This window comes from Vidua macroura, chromosome 5, assembly GCF_024509145.1.
Source record: "Vidua macroura isolate BioBank_ID:100142 chromosome 5, ASM2450914v1, whole genome shotgun sequence".
In the NCBI taxonomy this organism is placed as follows: Eukaryota; Metazoa; Chordata; class Aves; order Passeriformes; family Viduidae; genus Vidua; species Vidua macroura.
Genome location: NC_071575.1, coordinates 59,704,230 through 59,722,013, shown reverse-complemented (window position 1 = coordinate 59,722,013; position 17,784 = coordinate 59,704,230). Strand labels below are relative to the sequence as shown.

The 17,784-nt window shown below is 40.2% G+C and overlaps 1 protein-coding gene across 3 annotated transcripts; it reads left to right on the top strand.

Moving 5' to 3' along the window:
- The first annotated feature begins 168 nt into the window (after positions 1-168).
- On the top strand, positions 169-17,664 carry HBP1 (HMG-box transcription factor 1). Of its 3 annotated transcripts, none has more exons than XM_053978241.1 (11): positions 169-229; positions 4,113-4,305; positions 5,395-5,629; positions 6,529-6,661; positions 7,422-7,533; positions 7,656-7,768; positions 8,089-8,245; positions 8,814-8,958; positions 11,263-11,592; positions 14,860-15,001; positions 16,559-17,664. In XM_053978241.1, exons 1-11 carry the CDS (start codon positions 215-217, stop codon positions 16,574-16,576), a joined length of 1,593 nt encoding a protein of 530 aa, XP_053834216.1. In that variant the 5' UTR covers positions 169-214; the 3' UTR covers positions 16,577-17,664. The 3 variants fall into 3 exon arrangements, with proteins under 3 accessions (XP_053834216.1, XP_053834217.1, XP_053834218.1); XM_053978242.1 differs by having other exon boundaries at positions 191-229; positions 4,117-4,305; XM_053978243.1 differs by lacking the exon at positions 169-229 and adding an exon at positions 938-1,089.
- The last annotated feature ends 120 nt before the right edge of the window (positions 17,665-17,784 follow it).

Sequence of the window (17,784 nt, the reverse complement as noted above, 5' to 3'; positions counted from 1 at the left end):
ATTTGCGGCGCGGTGCAATCCGCTGTGCAGGAGAGTCAAAACATGCCCGCCCTCCGGGCGGAGTCCTGACAGGCGGGCCAGCTAGCAAATAGGAAGTGGCTACGAATTGAGCAACGTCGCCTCTGGCCACTCAGCGCCCGAGCAGCTCGTGTCGGGGGCGGGACCAGCCGAGAGGACGGGGCGGGGGGGGGGGGCAGCCGAGGGTAGCTCGGTAATGGCGACGGGTTCGGTAAGTGCCACAAAGTTTCGAGCTGCGGCTTCTGGGGGCTGCAAGCTCCGGCGGGGGATGGGAGGGGTCCGGGAGGTCGGACAGCAGTGGTAGCGGCCGGAGGGCGAGCCGAGGAGGCCGCTGGGTCCAGTCTTTTGACAGCGACGGGAACCTCGGACATTGTTTACTGTGCGCGTTCCCTGACCGGCCCCGCGGAGCCGCCACCCTGCCGCACCGCGGGGTTGAAACTCACGGGGTGTGCCGGCCTTCTTTGTGCCCTTTCAAACCATGAAACAAGCGGAATGGGGGGGGGTGTCCCTCCCCTTGTTTTCCCCGGGGAGCGGCTGCCCGCCCCGGTCTGTCAGAGCGAGGGCGCTGTGCCCGCTGCGGGAGCAGCGGCTGTGCGGGACGGGGAGTGTTTGGGGTGCCCATGGGTGCGGGTGGGCCCCGCGGGGGGAGCGGCGGCCGGGGCGCGGGGGGGCCCCCCCGGGCCGGTGTTACGCAGTTCGAATGAATGGGGCCGAGCGCGCGTGCGCCGTGGGGCCGCGGGTGTAAACAAGGTCACGTGAGGGGCGGGGGGAGGCCCTGAGGGGCTGCGTGTGAGGGGCGCTGGGGGCGCCTCCCGGGGGGCTCCTCCCGGGGCTCCGCCGCCCCCGAGCCGCCCTGGGAACGCCGTCCTCGGGGGCCCGCGGCGGGGCTGGGGTGGTGTGGGGAGCGCGGCCCGCCCTCCGTCAGCGAACAGGCCGCCCGGGCTTCGAAAACATGGTGAATCACGCTCTGCCTCGGCCGCTCGCTCTGGCGCGGCCGGGGATGTGCAGCGAAGATTCCTGATCAAAGCGGCTGCGCCAGGAAAAGTCCCTGGTGTAGATCCAGTCTTGCCAGTATGTTGTGTTTTGCTTGGAGAAGCTGTTCTCCAAATTAAACTCCGTCCAGCTTATTGCTCAGGCGTAGACCTGGCCTGAAACTTCGTCAGTAGGTTGGGGGAAGAAAGGCAAATAGCAGAAGGAAGAAAACCACGGGAAGCACTTCCACCCAGGCATTCCTGCGCAGTGCGGTTTGGGTGGATGCTGCCCAGTTCCTGCTGAACCCTTTCTCAGCCATAAAAAGTCTTTATTTACTTTTTTCCCAAATTTATTTTTATCCCTCAGAAATAGACATGGTTCAGTTAATAAAGTCTTGGTTAGTAGTGCCATTTGTTTTAGCATGACAAATTAAAGCACAAAATAATAATTCCATTTAGCCTCCAAAGACAGACGCAGTAATTACAGTCCTAGCATGGTTCTAGACAACATCTGACATAACAAATTTTCAACATAAAGTTGAATTTAAACAAATCTTTACAAGCTGGTTAATGACCAATCCCATTCATGTTCAAACCATTGAAAGGCTGAGGAGAAGAGACATGATGTCCAAATCAGGCTTTAATCAAGTAGAATAAAAAAATTGAAAAATAAAGTTGGGCACTTTGTTTTTCTTTGTAATTCTCTCTCAATTTCATTGTAATTTATTTGTTAGAGGATTTTTTTGGTTTTTGTACACAGATGGCTTTGCAGAAATTCTTGTGACTTGGAGGTATAATTCATTTCTCAAACAAGTAGCTTTCTTGTCAGACTAGCATTTTGTGTCTGTACCTTTGTATCTTACCTCTGACCTTCAGAGTGTTGGGATATCAGGACATGATCTTTCAAGTCTTGGCACCTGGCAGGAAGGAAGGAGAAGGTAACATTCTAGAAATAAGTTTGCTTCTTCATTTTGGCAGGAAAATGGGAAAGGAAGAGAGGAAAAAAATAGAGGGAAAAATAAAACAACAGGGCAGAAGGAGGGAAAGAAAAGACATAGCTAAGCCAGAAAAACAAAGAGCGGCTTTTCAGAGTTGATTGGTTGGAGGTAATCTTCAAGGTCCTAACCTGTACTACTGAGGTCTGGTTTTTCTGTTCAGAAATGACTGAGCTATCTGTTCTTGTGGTGTCCTGTAACTTTACTGTCCCTCATGGGTGACAGGGATATAAATTTCATTAAAGATGTTTTCTGGAGGTAAAAATAATGTCACTGATAGTTTGACTTGTGTATTCTCATTTCTGTGACCTTTCTTCTCCACCTTAAAATCAGAATAAGCTGATGCAGCTTTGTAGTAGTGCCATTTGAGTAGAATCAAACATCTTTTTATGTTTAGCATGCAAGTTTATATAATTTTTGCATATATTTGAAAGATTAGGAGATCAGAGGAGTAGAAATTTTCCAGTCAAAACCCTCCTGGATGTGATCCTGTGCAACCTGCTGTAGGTGAACCTGCTTTAGAGTAGAGGGGGCTGGACTAAATGACCTCCAGAGGTCCCTTCCAACCCAATCATTTTATGATATGAAAATATTAGACTTTTCTCAGCTATTGTTGATATTTCTCTAATGTAGCTTACTTAGTGGACATGCATATGGTAGACTTCTCAGGTTTTCTTTCTTACGAGCTGTGGCTTCTGCTCTTTCATGAGACTTATGATTATTTTTTCAAGGACACTTCATTATAGTACAAGGTAATCATATTATGGTAGCTTTAATTCATCCTCATCTTAAAAAAAAATGTAGATAGCCAAATTACAAAATATTGGAATAACATTGTTTACCAGGTTTTAGAGACAGTGGTTGTGTAGAATAAGCACACAGCTGCTGAAGATGATCTAACATAGTGGGTTTGGTATAAACGTTACTTTACTAGGATTTGGGGAAATGAAACTGAAGTGAAATCTTCCAGTAGAGGCATCTTTATCTTTCCATTTGCAATACAGTGAAGGATGTTAGGAGTCCAGTGTGTTTCAGATTCTTCCTAGGGGCCAGAGATGAGAAGGGTGTCTTCTGCAGAGACACCAGTGCTGAAAGGGCAACTGGGGGAAATGTGGGCCTGATCATAAATGGCAGAGGAGGCATGATCTCACAAGGCTGAGGACAGCATTTTTGCTTTGATCTTCATTTTCCAGGCCTGTTCCGAGCTTCCTCAAGTCCCTGGGTGTAGCAACTTGCCTCTGAGAGAGCAAGACACTTCTTTGTCTGTGGTAGAAACAGAGCAAGTGAGGGGCAGGCTGGTTCCGTGAGGCGTCTGTGCATGAGGCAATGGGACCAGATGGGATCCCTCCAGGCCAGTGTCAGTCGTGGGTCACAGGATATTTTGGGTTTGAAGGGGCCTTAAAGGTCATCTAGCTCCAAGCCCCCTGCCGTGGGTGGAGATGTATTGTGAGGGTGGTCTCCAAAAAGCAGTGGATTTCATGGCAGGATGGCTCCCAATAACTGGAAGAAAGAAAATGTCACACCAGGCTTCAAGGAGGAAGATGTGGGGGAACCACACATAAGACTGGTCAGCCTTAGCCTTCAGGTATTCTATGGGGCAAATTCTCCTGACAGCCATGTCCACCCTCTTTGTAAGGCAAGAAGTTGTCTGGAATAGCCAGGACAGATTAGCCAAAATCAAATCTTGTCTGACCCATCTGATTGCCTTTTGTGATGGGCTGAGTGGCTTAGGGTACCAAGTGAATGTTGTTTATCTTGGCTTGAGTGGTGGTTGAGGTAACTCCAGGCTCTTAAAGGCAGTGGGCACAGGCTGTGGGAAGTTCAAATCTACATGAGGAACAGCTTCTTTACAGCAAGAGTGGTTACTGGAACAGGGGAAGGGCCGGGGAGTCTCCATCCTTCAAGATACTAGAAACTCAAGTGGCCAGGACCCCAGGTAGCCTCTTGGCTTCAGAGTTAGCTCTGTTCTCTGTAAGGATTGTACAAGATTGTGTCTAGACACCCCTAAAATGTGCTGTGATACTCAACAGACTAATAGGATTTAGGGCCCTGGTAATGAAGTAGTATATCAGATGCAACTTAAAACAGTTCACATGTATACAAATTTCTAACCTCTGTCTTTCTAAAGTCAGATACTTTGGAGCATCCTAACATGGTGTGGGAAGTGAAGACAAATCAAATGCCTAATGCAGTTCAGAAACTCCTTCTGGTAGTGGACAAGAGAACTTCAGGCATGAACGAATCACTGGAGTTGCTGAAGTGTAATGAAAACCTGCCCTCTTCTCCTGGATATGCATCCTGTGATGAGCACATGGAACTTGGTAAATAACACGATTTTTTCAGAGGAAATTGAATTCTGGAGTTTGTTTTAGATTTCCTATACTGAAATTATTGGAAGCTGATTGAATGAAATTGCTGATTTTTAACTTGAGTAGGGCAGGGCATTGTGACATCTGAAGGTCTTACTCTGCAGTTATTTTTCCCTTTAACCCATTTCCAGTTCTGACACACTGGCCTGTTGACTCAAATATGTTCTTGAACTCTGAGCCACAAATTTCTGCTTCTAATCCCCAGAGGAGCAGGGTTTTTTTGGCACAAGAAAAACAAACAGAAAGCTCGATAGCTCCTCCTAAAGGAATCATGTTGCTTTAGATCTACTGCAAATAAAGATTCTGGGATAGAGGAAGATTACTTCAGTTCTTACGAATTGGAGAAAAACAGGATATACCTTAGAAAGTATCAATATAATCAGTGAAATATTAACACATTTAATTGAAGTTATGGAGTGGTTAAGAATAATGATACTTAGTTACATGACAGCACATAGCACAGACTTCTATTAACAAGCTGGGGCCTTTCTGTTACGCTGTATGGGATAGGAAAGGTGTATATTGTTGATGGGAATTCACCCTACCAGGCTGTATACCCAGCTTTCATGGTTTATTTAGTCTGAGTTATTTAACTTTGGTTCTCTGGTGGAAACCTTTTACCTTGAACATAGTTGAATTTTTTTAGCGTTGTACCTTCAAGGACAGATTAATTTAATTGTCTTTTGTGGAATGTTTTAGTATTTTAGTGAAGCATGTTGTTTTTGAATAATACTGCAGTATAGTTATGTGTAAACTGGTCAATCTCTTAAAAACTTTAAAATCAGAACTACATTTTATTTACTTACCTATTTTTTTCTTAAATTTCGTGTATGAATATATAATTGACTAAAGATGTTACTATTTCTGTGGCCATTTTTATGAACAGGGTTTGTGAAATGTTGGTAGTTGTCATATGAGAAAATAAAATTACTTTTTTTCCGGTTCCTTTTTTTTTTCACCAAATTTGCAAGATTTGGTGTCAAATTGAGTAGACAGCAAAAAATTGAGTATAATTATGGTAATGTGTGCATTTGTTTGTAGATGATCTTCCTGAACTACAGGCTGTGCAGACAGATTCTACCCCACCTGCACTTTTTCAGCTTGGTGCTGATGTTTCACATCAGGAATGTTCAAGGCCTTCCTGGAGCCAACATACCTCAAACAGCAATCCAGAAAATGCTTATTCTTGTGAGAATGGGGTGAACTGGTTGACAGAATTAGCAAATATAGCGACAAGTCCTCAGAGTCCTTTGATGCAGTGCGCTTTTTATAACAGGTACTGACACTCATTTAAATTTTGAGCTATAGAGGTTTATAATCCTGTCTCCAAATTATTTCCTTCACTCTTTACACCTTCTGACTTTCAACTGGAGCCCTATTTTTTGGTCTTTTTATTTGTTCTGTGAAAGTATGCACGGAACTCAGAGCCTAGTGCAAAAGCTGCTTAGTTTCCAGCCATGAATGACATAGGATGATGTAAAGATATTGCCTATCCACAGCAGGCTCAGAAATTATGGACATTTACCTCATGTGAAGCAGCAGATAAAAACTAAGAGGAATTTATTACATTAAATTCTTAAAGCTTTCTAGTGCACAGACTTCAGATTGTTGGTTTTTTTTTAACAGCTAGTTGGAAATCTAATGCAATGTGTATTTTAGTGATAACTGTCTCAGGTTTGTGATCTGTAAATTCTGTAAGGCTGTGAGCAGCAAGCGTGGGATCTTGGAAATTTCTGGGCTTCACTTTTTATTGTATGGCTTTTTGTAGGTTTATAATCAGAAAACTCAGTGCAGTACTGTTAATAGTAATGCAGTTGAGATTTAAGCATGTGGACAGAGCAGATGTCATTATGCTCTCTTAGGGGCAGGGTATTTGCTTCAAGATATTTGCAAAACCTTCAGCATTGTGCTAAGGAGATGCCACTGTGGAAGTGGCATACTGTCATTTGGGTGCTATATAGAACCTATGCAGGAGTTATACTAACTCAAAGCGTTCTCTTTGCCTAAGCTTGTGCCCTTTAATCATCCCGTTGGAATACTGGTGTGTGGGAGGTTTGTTTGGTGTTCAGCTCATGCAAACAGAAATATTTGCAATAAAAGCATTTAAGAGTAATAGCAGCAAAGTCTCATGTTGTCTTAATCTGAGATATTTTAAAATATGTGTTTCCGTTGTAGATCATCTCCTGTTCGCATAATAGCAACAAGTAAAAGTTTACATTCCTATGCACGTCCTCCACCAGGATCTTCAAACAATGATCCTAACTTCTCCAAGAATGATGTGGATGAAACAGCAGTGAGACATGAAAGGGTGAGTTGTTCTGAAACATTTTAAAATAAACATGTATGAGCAATGGGTTAAGTTTTTTTATAAGGGAAACTAGCTTAAAAAAATCTGTTTAGTGTTAATACTATTGCTATTTAAGCTAGATTTTCTGTTACTTTTCTTTTTACCACACAGGGTAGGCTTGTAATGCTACTTCATATTTTTTGTGACGAGATCACTTTCTAAGAAAGCTCTGCTTCTATTGTGATTCCTTCTATAGCAAGCTTTAAAAAACTGTTATCTCATTTGATGCCTCAAAAGGAAATATGGATCCCTCTGAGATGCACAAAACCTGTCACTCCTGTGTCTCCTATTCCCATACATTAATTGGTATCTGAAATTTGTCTGTTAACAACAGTGAATTTTCTCCAGGGATTTATCTACCACTGCCTTGAGCCTACAGCTTTCCAGTAACTGGACCATAGAGTAATGTGCTTTAAACGATTCTGTAGATGACTAAGGAATGTAAAATGCTCACACATGAGCATAAGATAATCCATAAGGATGAAATGAATCTCAGAGAATGAAACCCAAATATGTCAGGATGCATCTCAGAAAAGGAGATAAAAACAATCCATTCACATTTATTGCATTCCTTTAATCTTTGTCTTCATGTTACATTCCTATTAGTATTTAAGGCAAAATGATGCCACAAGTGCAAATTAGAGACTGTCTTAAGACATATAAGACCAGTCCTAAAATACTCTGCAGTAAAATACCAAGACCATTTTGCTTTTTTTAATAGGTGAATAGTGAATCAGAATCTGGCATTTTCTGCATGTCATCACTTTCAGATGATGATGATTTGGGATGGTGCCATTCCTGGCCCTCAACTGTCTGGCATTGTTTTCTAAAAGGTAAAATACCATATGTTATGAAATAAGTATTTGTTTTATCTTGTAATTTTTTTTTTCTTGTAGCACAGACTTTTTTAACCTAACACTAACGTTCTTTTTTTTTCCTTTAAAAAATCTGTTAGGCTCTCGTTTGTGCTTTCATAAAGGACGCAATAAAGAATGGCAGGATGTTGAAGAGTTTGCAAGATCTGTAAGCTGTGGAAAAGAGGAAAATCTCCCAGTCAGTCCTTACAAGGTAGCCCTTAGTTCTAATAAATTCACTGCAATACCTGTAGCAAATGTGTTGTTTCTTACGTTACCCCTGTGCCTTTAATTACTGTCTCAGGAAAACAGGTTGACATTAATGTTGTTTAGAGCTGATCACTGTGCTGTTTGTGGATCTCATGGGAAGGCACTTGAACTGAATTAATTTATGTATGTTTTGAATGTTATGTCATCTTTATTAATTTATAGCTAGATAGAAACACAATGTATGATGATGAGTATACACCTAGAGTATACACAGGTATATGCTTTTCTTGGGGAAAATTTTTTGAACTGTATGTGTGTTAACAGGACTATGGTTCCAATGGTTTGAAGTTGATTTCTCATGAAGAAAGCATTTCCTGTGGTGAGTCAGTGCTGAAGCTGACTTTTGATCCTGGCACAGTGGAGGATGGCTTGCTTACTGTAGAATGCAGACTCGATCATCCATTTTATGTTAAAAATAAAGGTATGAAATACCTGAAGTACACTTGTTTGCATATGAAAATATTCTCAGAAAGTGATTGCAGATTTGGTTGGCATCCCATACTGTTCATGAAAGTGATAAAAGTTGTGGTGTAGAAACAATTTACTATCTTTGTAAAGAGATCTGGAATATGAACCAACAAAAAAACCTGTAAAGCCATAAAGCTCCAGGAATACTGCCTATCTCATAAGGAAAAATTTCATTGAGTATATCAATGGAGCTCAGGAAAGCAGAAAGACCGGGGTGGGGGGAGACAGGAAAACTGCAAATAAGGGAGGCTTTTCTCACTTGCTAAAAATGGAACTTTAGATGGTAAAAGTCTCCAGGTTTTGATTCCTTTTTTGCTAGAATGAGATTTTATATGAGGTAAAAATAAACTCTTTGCAATAAGAATTCCCTAAGTAAGAGTTTCTGATTTTTCTTTTGTGTGAAAGAAACTACATCAGAACATTTTTATAAAATTATGTAATTTCAAGATATAGGATTGCTCCAATGAAGAACTGGAGAGATTGTCTGGCCTTTTGTCTAATTTAACTCTTTACCACTTCAGGTTGGTCATCTTTTTATCCAAGCTTGACTGTGGTACAGCATGGCATTCCATGCTGTGAAATGCATCTTGGAGATCTGTGTCTACCTCCTGGACACCCTGATGCCATTAACTTTGATGATTCAGGTGTTTTTGATACATTTAAAAGGTAATTTTTGAATAAAGTGGCCTCAGTGGTTCTTGTATTTAATAAGTAGGCACCTTAAGTTTGGAAGAATTTGAAGCATTATATAGAGGAAAGAGGGAATAATTTTGGCAATATGAGATAAATGATAGGGAAAAATGAATACTCAGTTCTAGGAAAGCTGTGTAATTATGTGCTCTGCTAAACTGCAAAGTAGTGCCTCGGAGTGAAATAACTTCTTAATCTCTTTTTATGATAGTTTAAGGCAGATTGGATAAAGCAGTAAAAGTATATATATATATTGTCTTTATAAATTCTCCAGGTAAAGTGGATTATGTTTGAAAAACCTAGTACAATTTTCTCACAATAGTATGTCTGCCAGCTGTTACCTCATGCTTCATATGCAACAATACATCTGAATTATCTGAGTAGTTTTTTAGTGGTAAATGCATGTGCAGGGGCTCTAGAATACAGTATGTTCATAATCTTAATATTTTTGTGTATTCTTTTTTTTGGCATTCTTTTATATTAGATCAAACTTACCGAACTTCAGAGTTTGATTCACTTTGGGGTTTGCTTGAGCTAGAACTTCAACCAGATAACCTTCAGAGGTCCTGTTCAATATAAATTACTCTGAGTCTAAGGAAATAGTAAAGATTTTTCCATACTATTTTGAGATTTTAAGGTTTAGTAAAATCCATCTTTTTCTATGATTTAGTGTCTTTTTAGCATCTGTTTTTAATCCAGTTGCACTTTGGTTTTTTACAACAGAGAAAAAGGAATTTAAGATGCTCTTTGCAGTTCAAGCCCTGGGAGCACTTGTATGATTTCAGTCTGGCATAGAGTGAGTTCAGATTGCTTGGCTTCACTCATTTGCTCTCTGGGCGTTTCTGTTAACTCCTCTTCTGAACAGCATATGTAGAGACCTGTTAGAGTCATGGTAGCTACATCTCACTGAAAAATCTGGATTTCTGGCTCCTTACTAATTTGCAGCCCAGCTGAATACTGCCTTGTACTTCAAATTCCTTGTCTTTCTGGGCAGAAGGGAGTGACTGAGTAAGGAGCATGGAGCAGCTGCAGCTGTGATAACAGGACAGAAGAACTAAAAACAAAATTCTGTTTCTGTGTTATGGGAAGATTAGGACTAGGAAGGGTGCTGGGCTGTTGCAGAACCAGAGGTCCTTTCTCTTTATCTTGTGATAGCCTGCAAGATGGTCAGCATTATCCCTTCTTTGCTGCTTTGTACTTTCCTGAGGAATGGTGGAGGCCAGTCATCGGGCTCCACTCTTCTGTGTGGTTCTGTCCCACGAGAGGAGCTGCCTTTGCAGATGGGGGCTGGACTGCCACATGCAGTATTTCCTTGCTAGTAATTCTACTTGGTATTTGCAAATAAGCTCTTCAAAACCCTTATTTTGGCCATAAATCATGCAACTATAGCTGCATTGAGCAATAGGTAAGAGGAGCCTTAGCATATATACATGCTACGTTTATCCTGTGGTGGTAACTTAGTGGTTTAGATTTATGATTGAGTAGTCCCTTTCCAAGAGTATTTTTCCCACCTGGAGATGGTAACAGTCCGTGGAGTAAAACTACTTCTTTAGTGATTTGAAGTTAATTGTAGTCATTGGTCAGCTAAAAACTGCAAGAGTTTGTCGTATTTGGAGGTCTGAATTTTATAGAAACAAGGCACCCAAGCTGTTCAAATACCTTGAGGAGGAATGTCGCGGTTTTGTCACTAGAGGGCAGGCGCTTGTCAGCACAGCATCAAATAGTGCCAAGTCACGGGGCTCTGCGCAGGGCTTTAACCTCACTGGAAGGTTTGTGTGTAAAATAGTATGTGTTCAACTGCCTAGAGAAGTTATTTGTACTGAAGCGAATATAATATAATTTATTTTAATATAGTGGTTTCATATTTGCCATTAGTATATATTTGCAAGTGAACTCATTGCATTTCTTCCCTTTCTGTACCTGTCATTCTCTGATCAGGTTTGATTTATGGTAAGGACAGAGGCAGAAAGAAAAAAGTGTGTTTAAAAAACGAATGAAGTTTTAAGACATAGTATAGCTAACAGATACATAGCTGAGGAAAGTACATAGCAGAACATGGAAAGTTGCAGTCTTCCTCACGCTGAAGAAAATACTAACTTATCTGCCAAAGTCTTGTAGTTTTTTGTTTTTCACACTGACATCCACATCAAGCACAAATCATTATGTCACACAAAAAAGGGCAAAATACTAGATTTGTAGTACAATTGAAGAGTGAACAGATATTTAGGGGTTTTACATGAAAATTACTCGATGGCTTTATGATCTGTCTTTTCCCTGTAGTTACGATTTTACCCCGATGGACTCCTCTGCAGTGTATGTGCTCAGCAGCATGGCTCGCCAGCGTCGCGCTTCGCTGTCCTGTGGGGGAGCAAACAATCAAGATGCTGAGAGATCAGAATGCAGTAGTAAAAACTGTGCCTCTGCTGCATCGTCACATCTTTCCTCCAATCCTTTGTACAGCAAAGCTGGCAAAAGCCACAGCTCAGGGACTGCAAGTACTGTGAGTGCCACTTCTCCAAACAAGTGCAAAAGACCAATGAATGCCTTCATGCTTTTTGCCAAAAAATACAGAGTTGAATACACTCAGATGTATCCAGGGAAAGACAACAGGTAATGATACAAACTGTAGTTTTGCTATTACTGGTGAGTTAGAAGAATATCTATGTCCCACTTTAAGATTTAAATAGCCTAAATGTTGCATTTGAAATAAAATGTGTGTATTGTTTTAAGAATAAGTTTTGAAAGATGTTAACGTAAAGCATGGTTTATGGGTGGACTGTGAATATTTTCAGTACTCAGTGAACTCGATACAAACCATTTTTTGCAAACTTAACCATCTGAGAAAACATTGGGGTAAAGCAACTGATAGATGTGTATGTGTGCAGAGGCAGAGGCACAAATACAGAACTGTCATTGTTTACAGTGATGAGGTGCTCTGCTTGTGTGCTGTAATGGAAAAAAGGGAGTTTCTGGTTCTTCTAATTAAGTCTTGACATATTATTGCAAATTGGTCCTGAAGTTACAAGCATTTATTTCCAGTCTGTATATCCTGTTGAAGAGTGGAGTGCTGATAAGTTAAGATATCTCAGAGATCATCATCCAGACAGCACATTGCCAAATTCTGCTTGCCCTAAAAGCATTCAACGATCTGTTGAAACTTGCAGGAAGAGTTGTCTGACTGTGTTTGGGGGATGGGTCTTTGTTAGTTTGTTCTTAGTCTCAAGCATGATTGCTTTTAAACATTTTTTAAGATATCCATTACATATGTTTTAAGTAATATTTGGTGCTAATTGTGCATATGTAAATAGAAACCAAAACATAAAAACATGGACTGATCTTACAATCAGATTTTTTACTGTACGTAATTTTATAAAAACTGGTACTGTAAAAATTGCATTGTGGCATAAAAATTCTTGAACTAAATTTGGTAAAAATTAAAGTTGGCAGGGCTTTGAAAGGGGTTTTGCTATTTTATAATGTTCTAATAAGGATGCTGTAACTGGTGCTGAAATACAAAATCCTGCCAAACAAATCCCAACGTCTTGTGTGTCCTGACAATGATGTTGTGTAATGTTTATAGTAAGTTCAGTGAAGCAGATCTGCTGCCTTCACACTCATTGCAACTATCAATGAGAAATGAAACAGAATGTCAGCCAGGAAAGTTTATGATGGTTATAAATTTAGTTGAAAATGCTGATTTCAAATGGATGCAGTGAACTGGAGCTGTGGCTGCATGGATGTGAAAATGAATTGAATATTTCAGTGAGCAAGCAAGACAGTGAGCGGGTTTACCTTGAAGGAAAGAGATGACAAAGTTACAAGTACGGTTCAAAATGCACTGCTCACTGTCCTGCTTGGAAGGCAGTGCAGTTTTTGGCTGCAGTTCCATGGCATCCATAAAACACAGGATGGCAGAAATAGCATTAGTGATAATTGATACAGGCATTCAGCTACTGTCACTCAAGTGTTGCTGAGGCATTCATTAATTTAGTTGCTGGGAGGCAACTCTCATGTTTTTTAAATGTAAGTTTGTGTCATTTTCAGATTACTGTGTTGATCTTACAACATAGTAGCCACTTCTGTACAGTGGAGTTTTTGTTTGTTGCTGTTACTTCCGTAGGGGAGTAAGAAAGTACAGAACTTGAGGTATTCTGAGTTAAATGGTCTATTCTGAGACAAAGCAGCTCAAGGCATGTCAGCAAGACAGTGAGCTTGTAAACACTGAAAGCACAAGTCAAGAGTCACACGATACTTAAATGGACTGCAAGATCATGTTTGAAAAACTGGTGTTAGGGCTGCACTTGTTTAGTTTCTAGATACCCTTCACTGTAACACTGTGACTGTAGCTGAACTTGGTTGTGTGTTCAGAAATTCTTTGAGTAGTGGACCTTCTAGAGATGAGGGAAATCATATATTTTTTAAAAGATTTTGTGGTGCATTTTTATTTGGGAAGGCAATGGCTTTTACAGCAGACCTGCTCTCTCTGGGTCACCGTGTTCTTTCCTGAGGGTGTGAGTAATCCAGTACAAGCTGGTGACCCAGATCAGACAGGTTTCTGGTGATATGCCTCTGGATACTGTCAAAAGATGAAAAACCTGCTAATTAAACTAGGTGTGTTTGCTTCTGATGACAGACCAAAGATACTGGTTCTCAGTTTGGATAGAAAAACAGAAATTCCACTGCCAAAGAGAAAGGCTGTGCAAATGGGTTTGATGGTGATGGGATGTGGTGTTCCCTGGAAGAGTTTGCTCGAAGGAGTCATCAAAGCACGTGCAGTGCAGGCTGTCTGTGCACTTTGGGATGAGGTCCCTGAGTGCTCTGCAGTTCACGGAGACCTGAACGGCACCACGTGGCCTTGCAGGAGTCAAATCCATTTTTTTTTCTGTGGTGCAGAGCAATGTTCAGAATTGCTGTGTGTGGCGTGTTACTGAACTACTTGATGACACTCTTAATTGTCGTGATTCTGTTTGAATATCTTCACTGACAGCAAGGAACTTTATTAATAGCAGAAATAAAAGGACTTAGTTGTGTCCACTTTTTTCTTAGAGCCAGTCACAGGACTCTCATTGCTGTAATCTGAAGCCAAAGTATACAAACCACTTTGTAGCTTTAATAGTAATTGATAAAAGAGCTGTTGTTTAGACATTTTCATTCAGCTAAAAGACGGAGTTAAAGCTTTTAATGGGATATTGATCCAATAATTGGGAGTGCAGTTAACCAATATGGTAGGCTAGTACAGGGAACTGTTGTCAAAAGACCTAGAGTTTGTAAGGAAAAGAATTAATTCAGTTTCTGGAAATGGTGATAGATGTATTAGAACAAATGGTTCCATTTGCACAGGAATGGGAACTTATCAGTATGTTCCACCCAGGATGGATTAAAGGTGGGAAAAGCTACAGATATTAGTTAAATAGACATGGGGACTTGCAGTTAATGAAATATTTGGCTGAGGTCATATTCAGTTCATTGCTCTAATTATTAGAGAACATATTTTCAGCAAATCTGTCATATGATCTTCTAGTATGAAAGTAGAGCAAAACAAATGTGAGTTACCATTTGGTGGTGGTTTTTGTAACATCTCTATTTTGCTGGTTTATGCCAGTTGCTGTATGTTACACCCGTTGAAACGTTAAAATGTGCGTTGACCCATGCTCAGCTAATACAGAAGTCTCAGCTGTTTAACTACTAAAAGAACTATGAGAAGATAATCACAAATATGATTATTACAATTTTTAATATACAGCTGATTTCTTCCTTGTGTGTTAATTCCACATTTAACTCACATCTATTTTAAAATGCCCAGATAAAAACAAAACCAAAAAAATCATAGTATTTCTTAGCACTGTCCTGACTGTACTGTAAATATTTGTCTTGCAGAGCCATAAGTGTGATACTTGGCGACAGGTGGAAGAAAATGAAAAATGAGGAAAGAAGGATGTACACACTAGAAGCCAAGGCCTTGGCAGAGGAGCAGAAGCGTTTAAATCCTGACTGTTGGAAAAGAAAACGAACGAATTCTGTATGTTTGTGAAGCAGTCTTTTTCATCATGCTGTTACATGTGTTCAGATGGGTGGCTACAGCGTGTTTTGTTCAGAATAAGTGGCTTTCTTAGTAGCTGAAACCTTCATTTACTCCCCTGTGTTGTGTAACCTGCTTTTGGCAGTTTGGCAGGAGACAGATCAGGAGAGGGTCTGTCTGAATATTTTATGAGAGTTCTGAGGATTCTGTTGTACTGAAAGTTAGTGTGCTTGTGAAATGCAAAGGAAGGGCACGTAGTCTTCTGCTTTGAAGTGAGTTCATAATGTTGTACCTAAACTTTTTTATCTTCTGTAAAAGCTTTTTCTTTACCTTTTTTCTAGTTTTCTTACTGATAATTTATATCAGCATATATGAAGATACTGAAGGAACAAAATAATTCTTCCCTGTGAATCCCTTTCATTTACTAGTCTGTTCAGCTGTAAAATAAATACAGTAGATAACACTACTTCTGTAGGAAAAGAAATTGTTTTCCATTTTGTAGAAAGCCATCAATATAAGAGTCCGCAGCAATGTATTAGTAGGTGGTGGATGTATTAAGAAAGAGAAGGGCTTTAAAGCTGAAACTTCATGTAAAGCAAACATCAAAAAAGGGGGATTCTGCTTGTTCAACTAGAAAAATAGATTGGAAGGAAAGATCCACTGAGGTGCACAGAGTACTTGCCAAGTTCTTCCATTTTATGGCTGGCTAGGAGCTTGAAGGGTGGTGTAGACTCCATCTACATGGTTGGTGAAACCATACATCCATGTGGTGTAATATATCATCCTCAAGTTACCCCCTTTCCTTTGATGTGTAAATGAGGCTTTTTTCTCAAAAGCATATGCAAGTGTTGCTTTAAGACTGAATAAGAGATGCTCCAACACTGAGTTCCTTCTTTCTGCTGCACATACTTTGTGCAGTTTCCAGTCCCTTGTTGCAGAAGGTTCCACCAAATCCCAGCTGTTAGGAACAAGCTGTTTTTCTGTTCACTGCATTCTATTTTAATCAACAGTGACAGCTTCTGTTATATTTCCTTGTGGGTTTAATTAAAAAAATATTATTTATTTATTCTGCTCTTACACTACTGCAGTTTTGAGCTTTGGGTGGTGAGATCACAGGCTCACCTGTGAGCCTTGAGCAACTCGGAGGCGTGTTTGTGTGTAGCTGAGTATTGATGGGTTTGCCTCAGTAAGGCTTTCTTGCCCTGCCTTGTAGTAGGATTTTCCTTGTCCCTACAGTCTTTAGGCCAAGAGAACAGGATCTGTAGAACCCATTACCTCAGTGTTACAGCATGAAATACCCTTTATATTGTTCCAGTTCAGTGAACCGAGCTGTTAGCAGTCTGGTAACCTCTGTAATAACTCTGTAATTAGCTTCAGGCTGTGACATAGAAGTTGTGATGGTCTTTTGATGATCAGGGAATAAAACTGTCTGGTTTGGCCTTTTTGTTTTCTCCTGAGTAACTGACCAATGATTAGAAATACCTGTGGCTTTGAAAACAAGTGTTAGGCCCTTTGCTTGGTAATCGCTAACCTGGTTTTCCTCTTCTCTTTTCTCAGGGCTCACAACAGCATTAAGCCAGAATTTTCCTGTTAACTCTGTATTTACAAAATGGCTGTTGCTTGATGGCGAGAAGATGCAAGATCAAGGTCTTACTATTTGTTGTGACTATGTGTGACCATAAAATACTGGCACCATCATGGAAATGATCTGAGTGCAGATTTGCTTTTTACAATAGAACATTAAGTAAGCTAAAAACTATCAGCATTTTAAACCAAATTGCCTTATTTTTCTTCCAAACTTCATTATGTATCAGGTAATATAGGCTTGAAAATGGATATCCTGTGGTGCTAAAGTACTTTAGAAAGAGGCGAAGGAGATATGTATAAATGTTTATTTTTAAAAGAAAATGTACAAAAAGGGGAATTTTAAAATATGTAACAGCTGTTTATATACATTGATTCTTATTGCTGATTAATATGTATTGCACAACTGTATTATTAATTGCAATTCTGGGGCCTGGGATTTTCTGAAATGGCAAAGTGTATTATCAGCTTCCAGCTTCCCAGCCTGCCCTGCTGCCAGCAAGTTACCAGAACGTGTGGGAATGGAGGGTGTGCTGTGATGTAGCAAGGGAACTGCTGCTTGGGATGCCACTTAGAAAACTTGTAGCCACAAGGGAGATACTTTTGCATCAGCTGGCACTAGTGAGAGATGTCATTTTGTGGTGGAAACAATGGCCCGGACAGGATGAAACAAATAAATAGCATTATCTCAAGAAAAGTGGTGCTGTTGATATCATCACCATTATAGTTATAACTCTGTGTTTTGTCTTTGCCACATATTCTACAATATTTTATTTTGCCATAAGACATCTTTATGGTGGGGGCAAACTTTGCACTTAACTATATGTGCAACACTTGCACTTTACTTTTTTTCTCCTCCAACTGTCTAAAATTAGAGCAGCTGCGTTAGGATTACAATTGCTTCTGCTGTGAACATTTACAATCATGGCTTTTCCTGTACTAAACAGCTGTGCATTGTTTTTTTTTTTTAAGAATCACAACTGTAAATTTCAGTTTATGACACGTCTACATGATGTTGCCCCTAAGATTTTTGCACACTATATTCTTGTATATTATTTCAAATAAATTCATTAAAATTTGGTGTTGTGTATTTTATAAAGTGAAGAAGACTAATCATGAAGTCAGCCCTGCAGCAATGAGCACATTCTGCATGGAAGTCTTTACATGAACCCATGTATATTTTAATGCTTTGTCATTGG

Excerpts from the sequence above, each read along its gene's own strand:
- HBP1 (XM_053978241.1), top strand. Across the intron at positions 7,769-8,088 it reads TCCCAGTCAGTCCTTACAAG|GACTATGGTTCCAATGGTTT; the intron begins GTAGCCCTTAGT and ends GTGTGTTAACAG. Across the intron at positions 11,593-14,859 it reads TATCCAGGGAAAGACAACAG|AGCCATAAGTGTGATACTTG; the intron begins GTAATGATACAA and ends TTTGTCTTGCAG.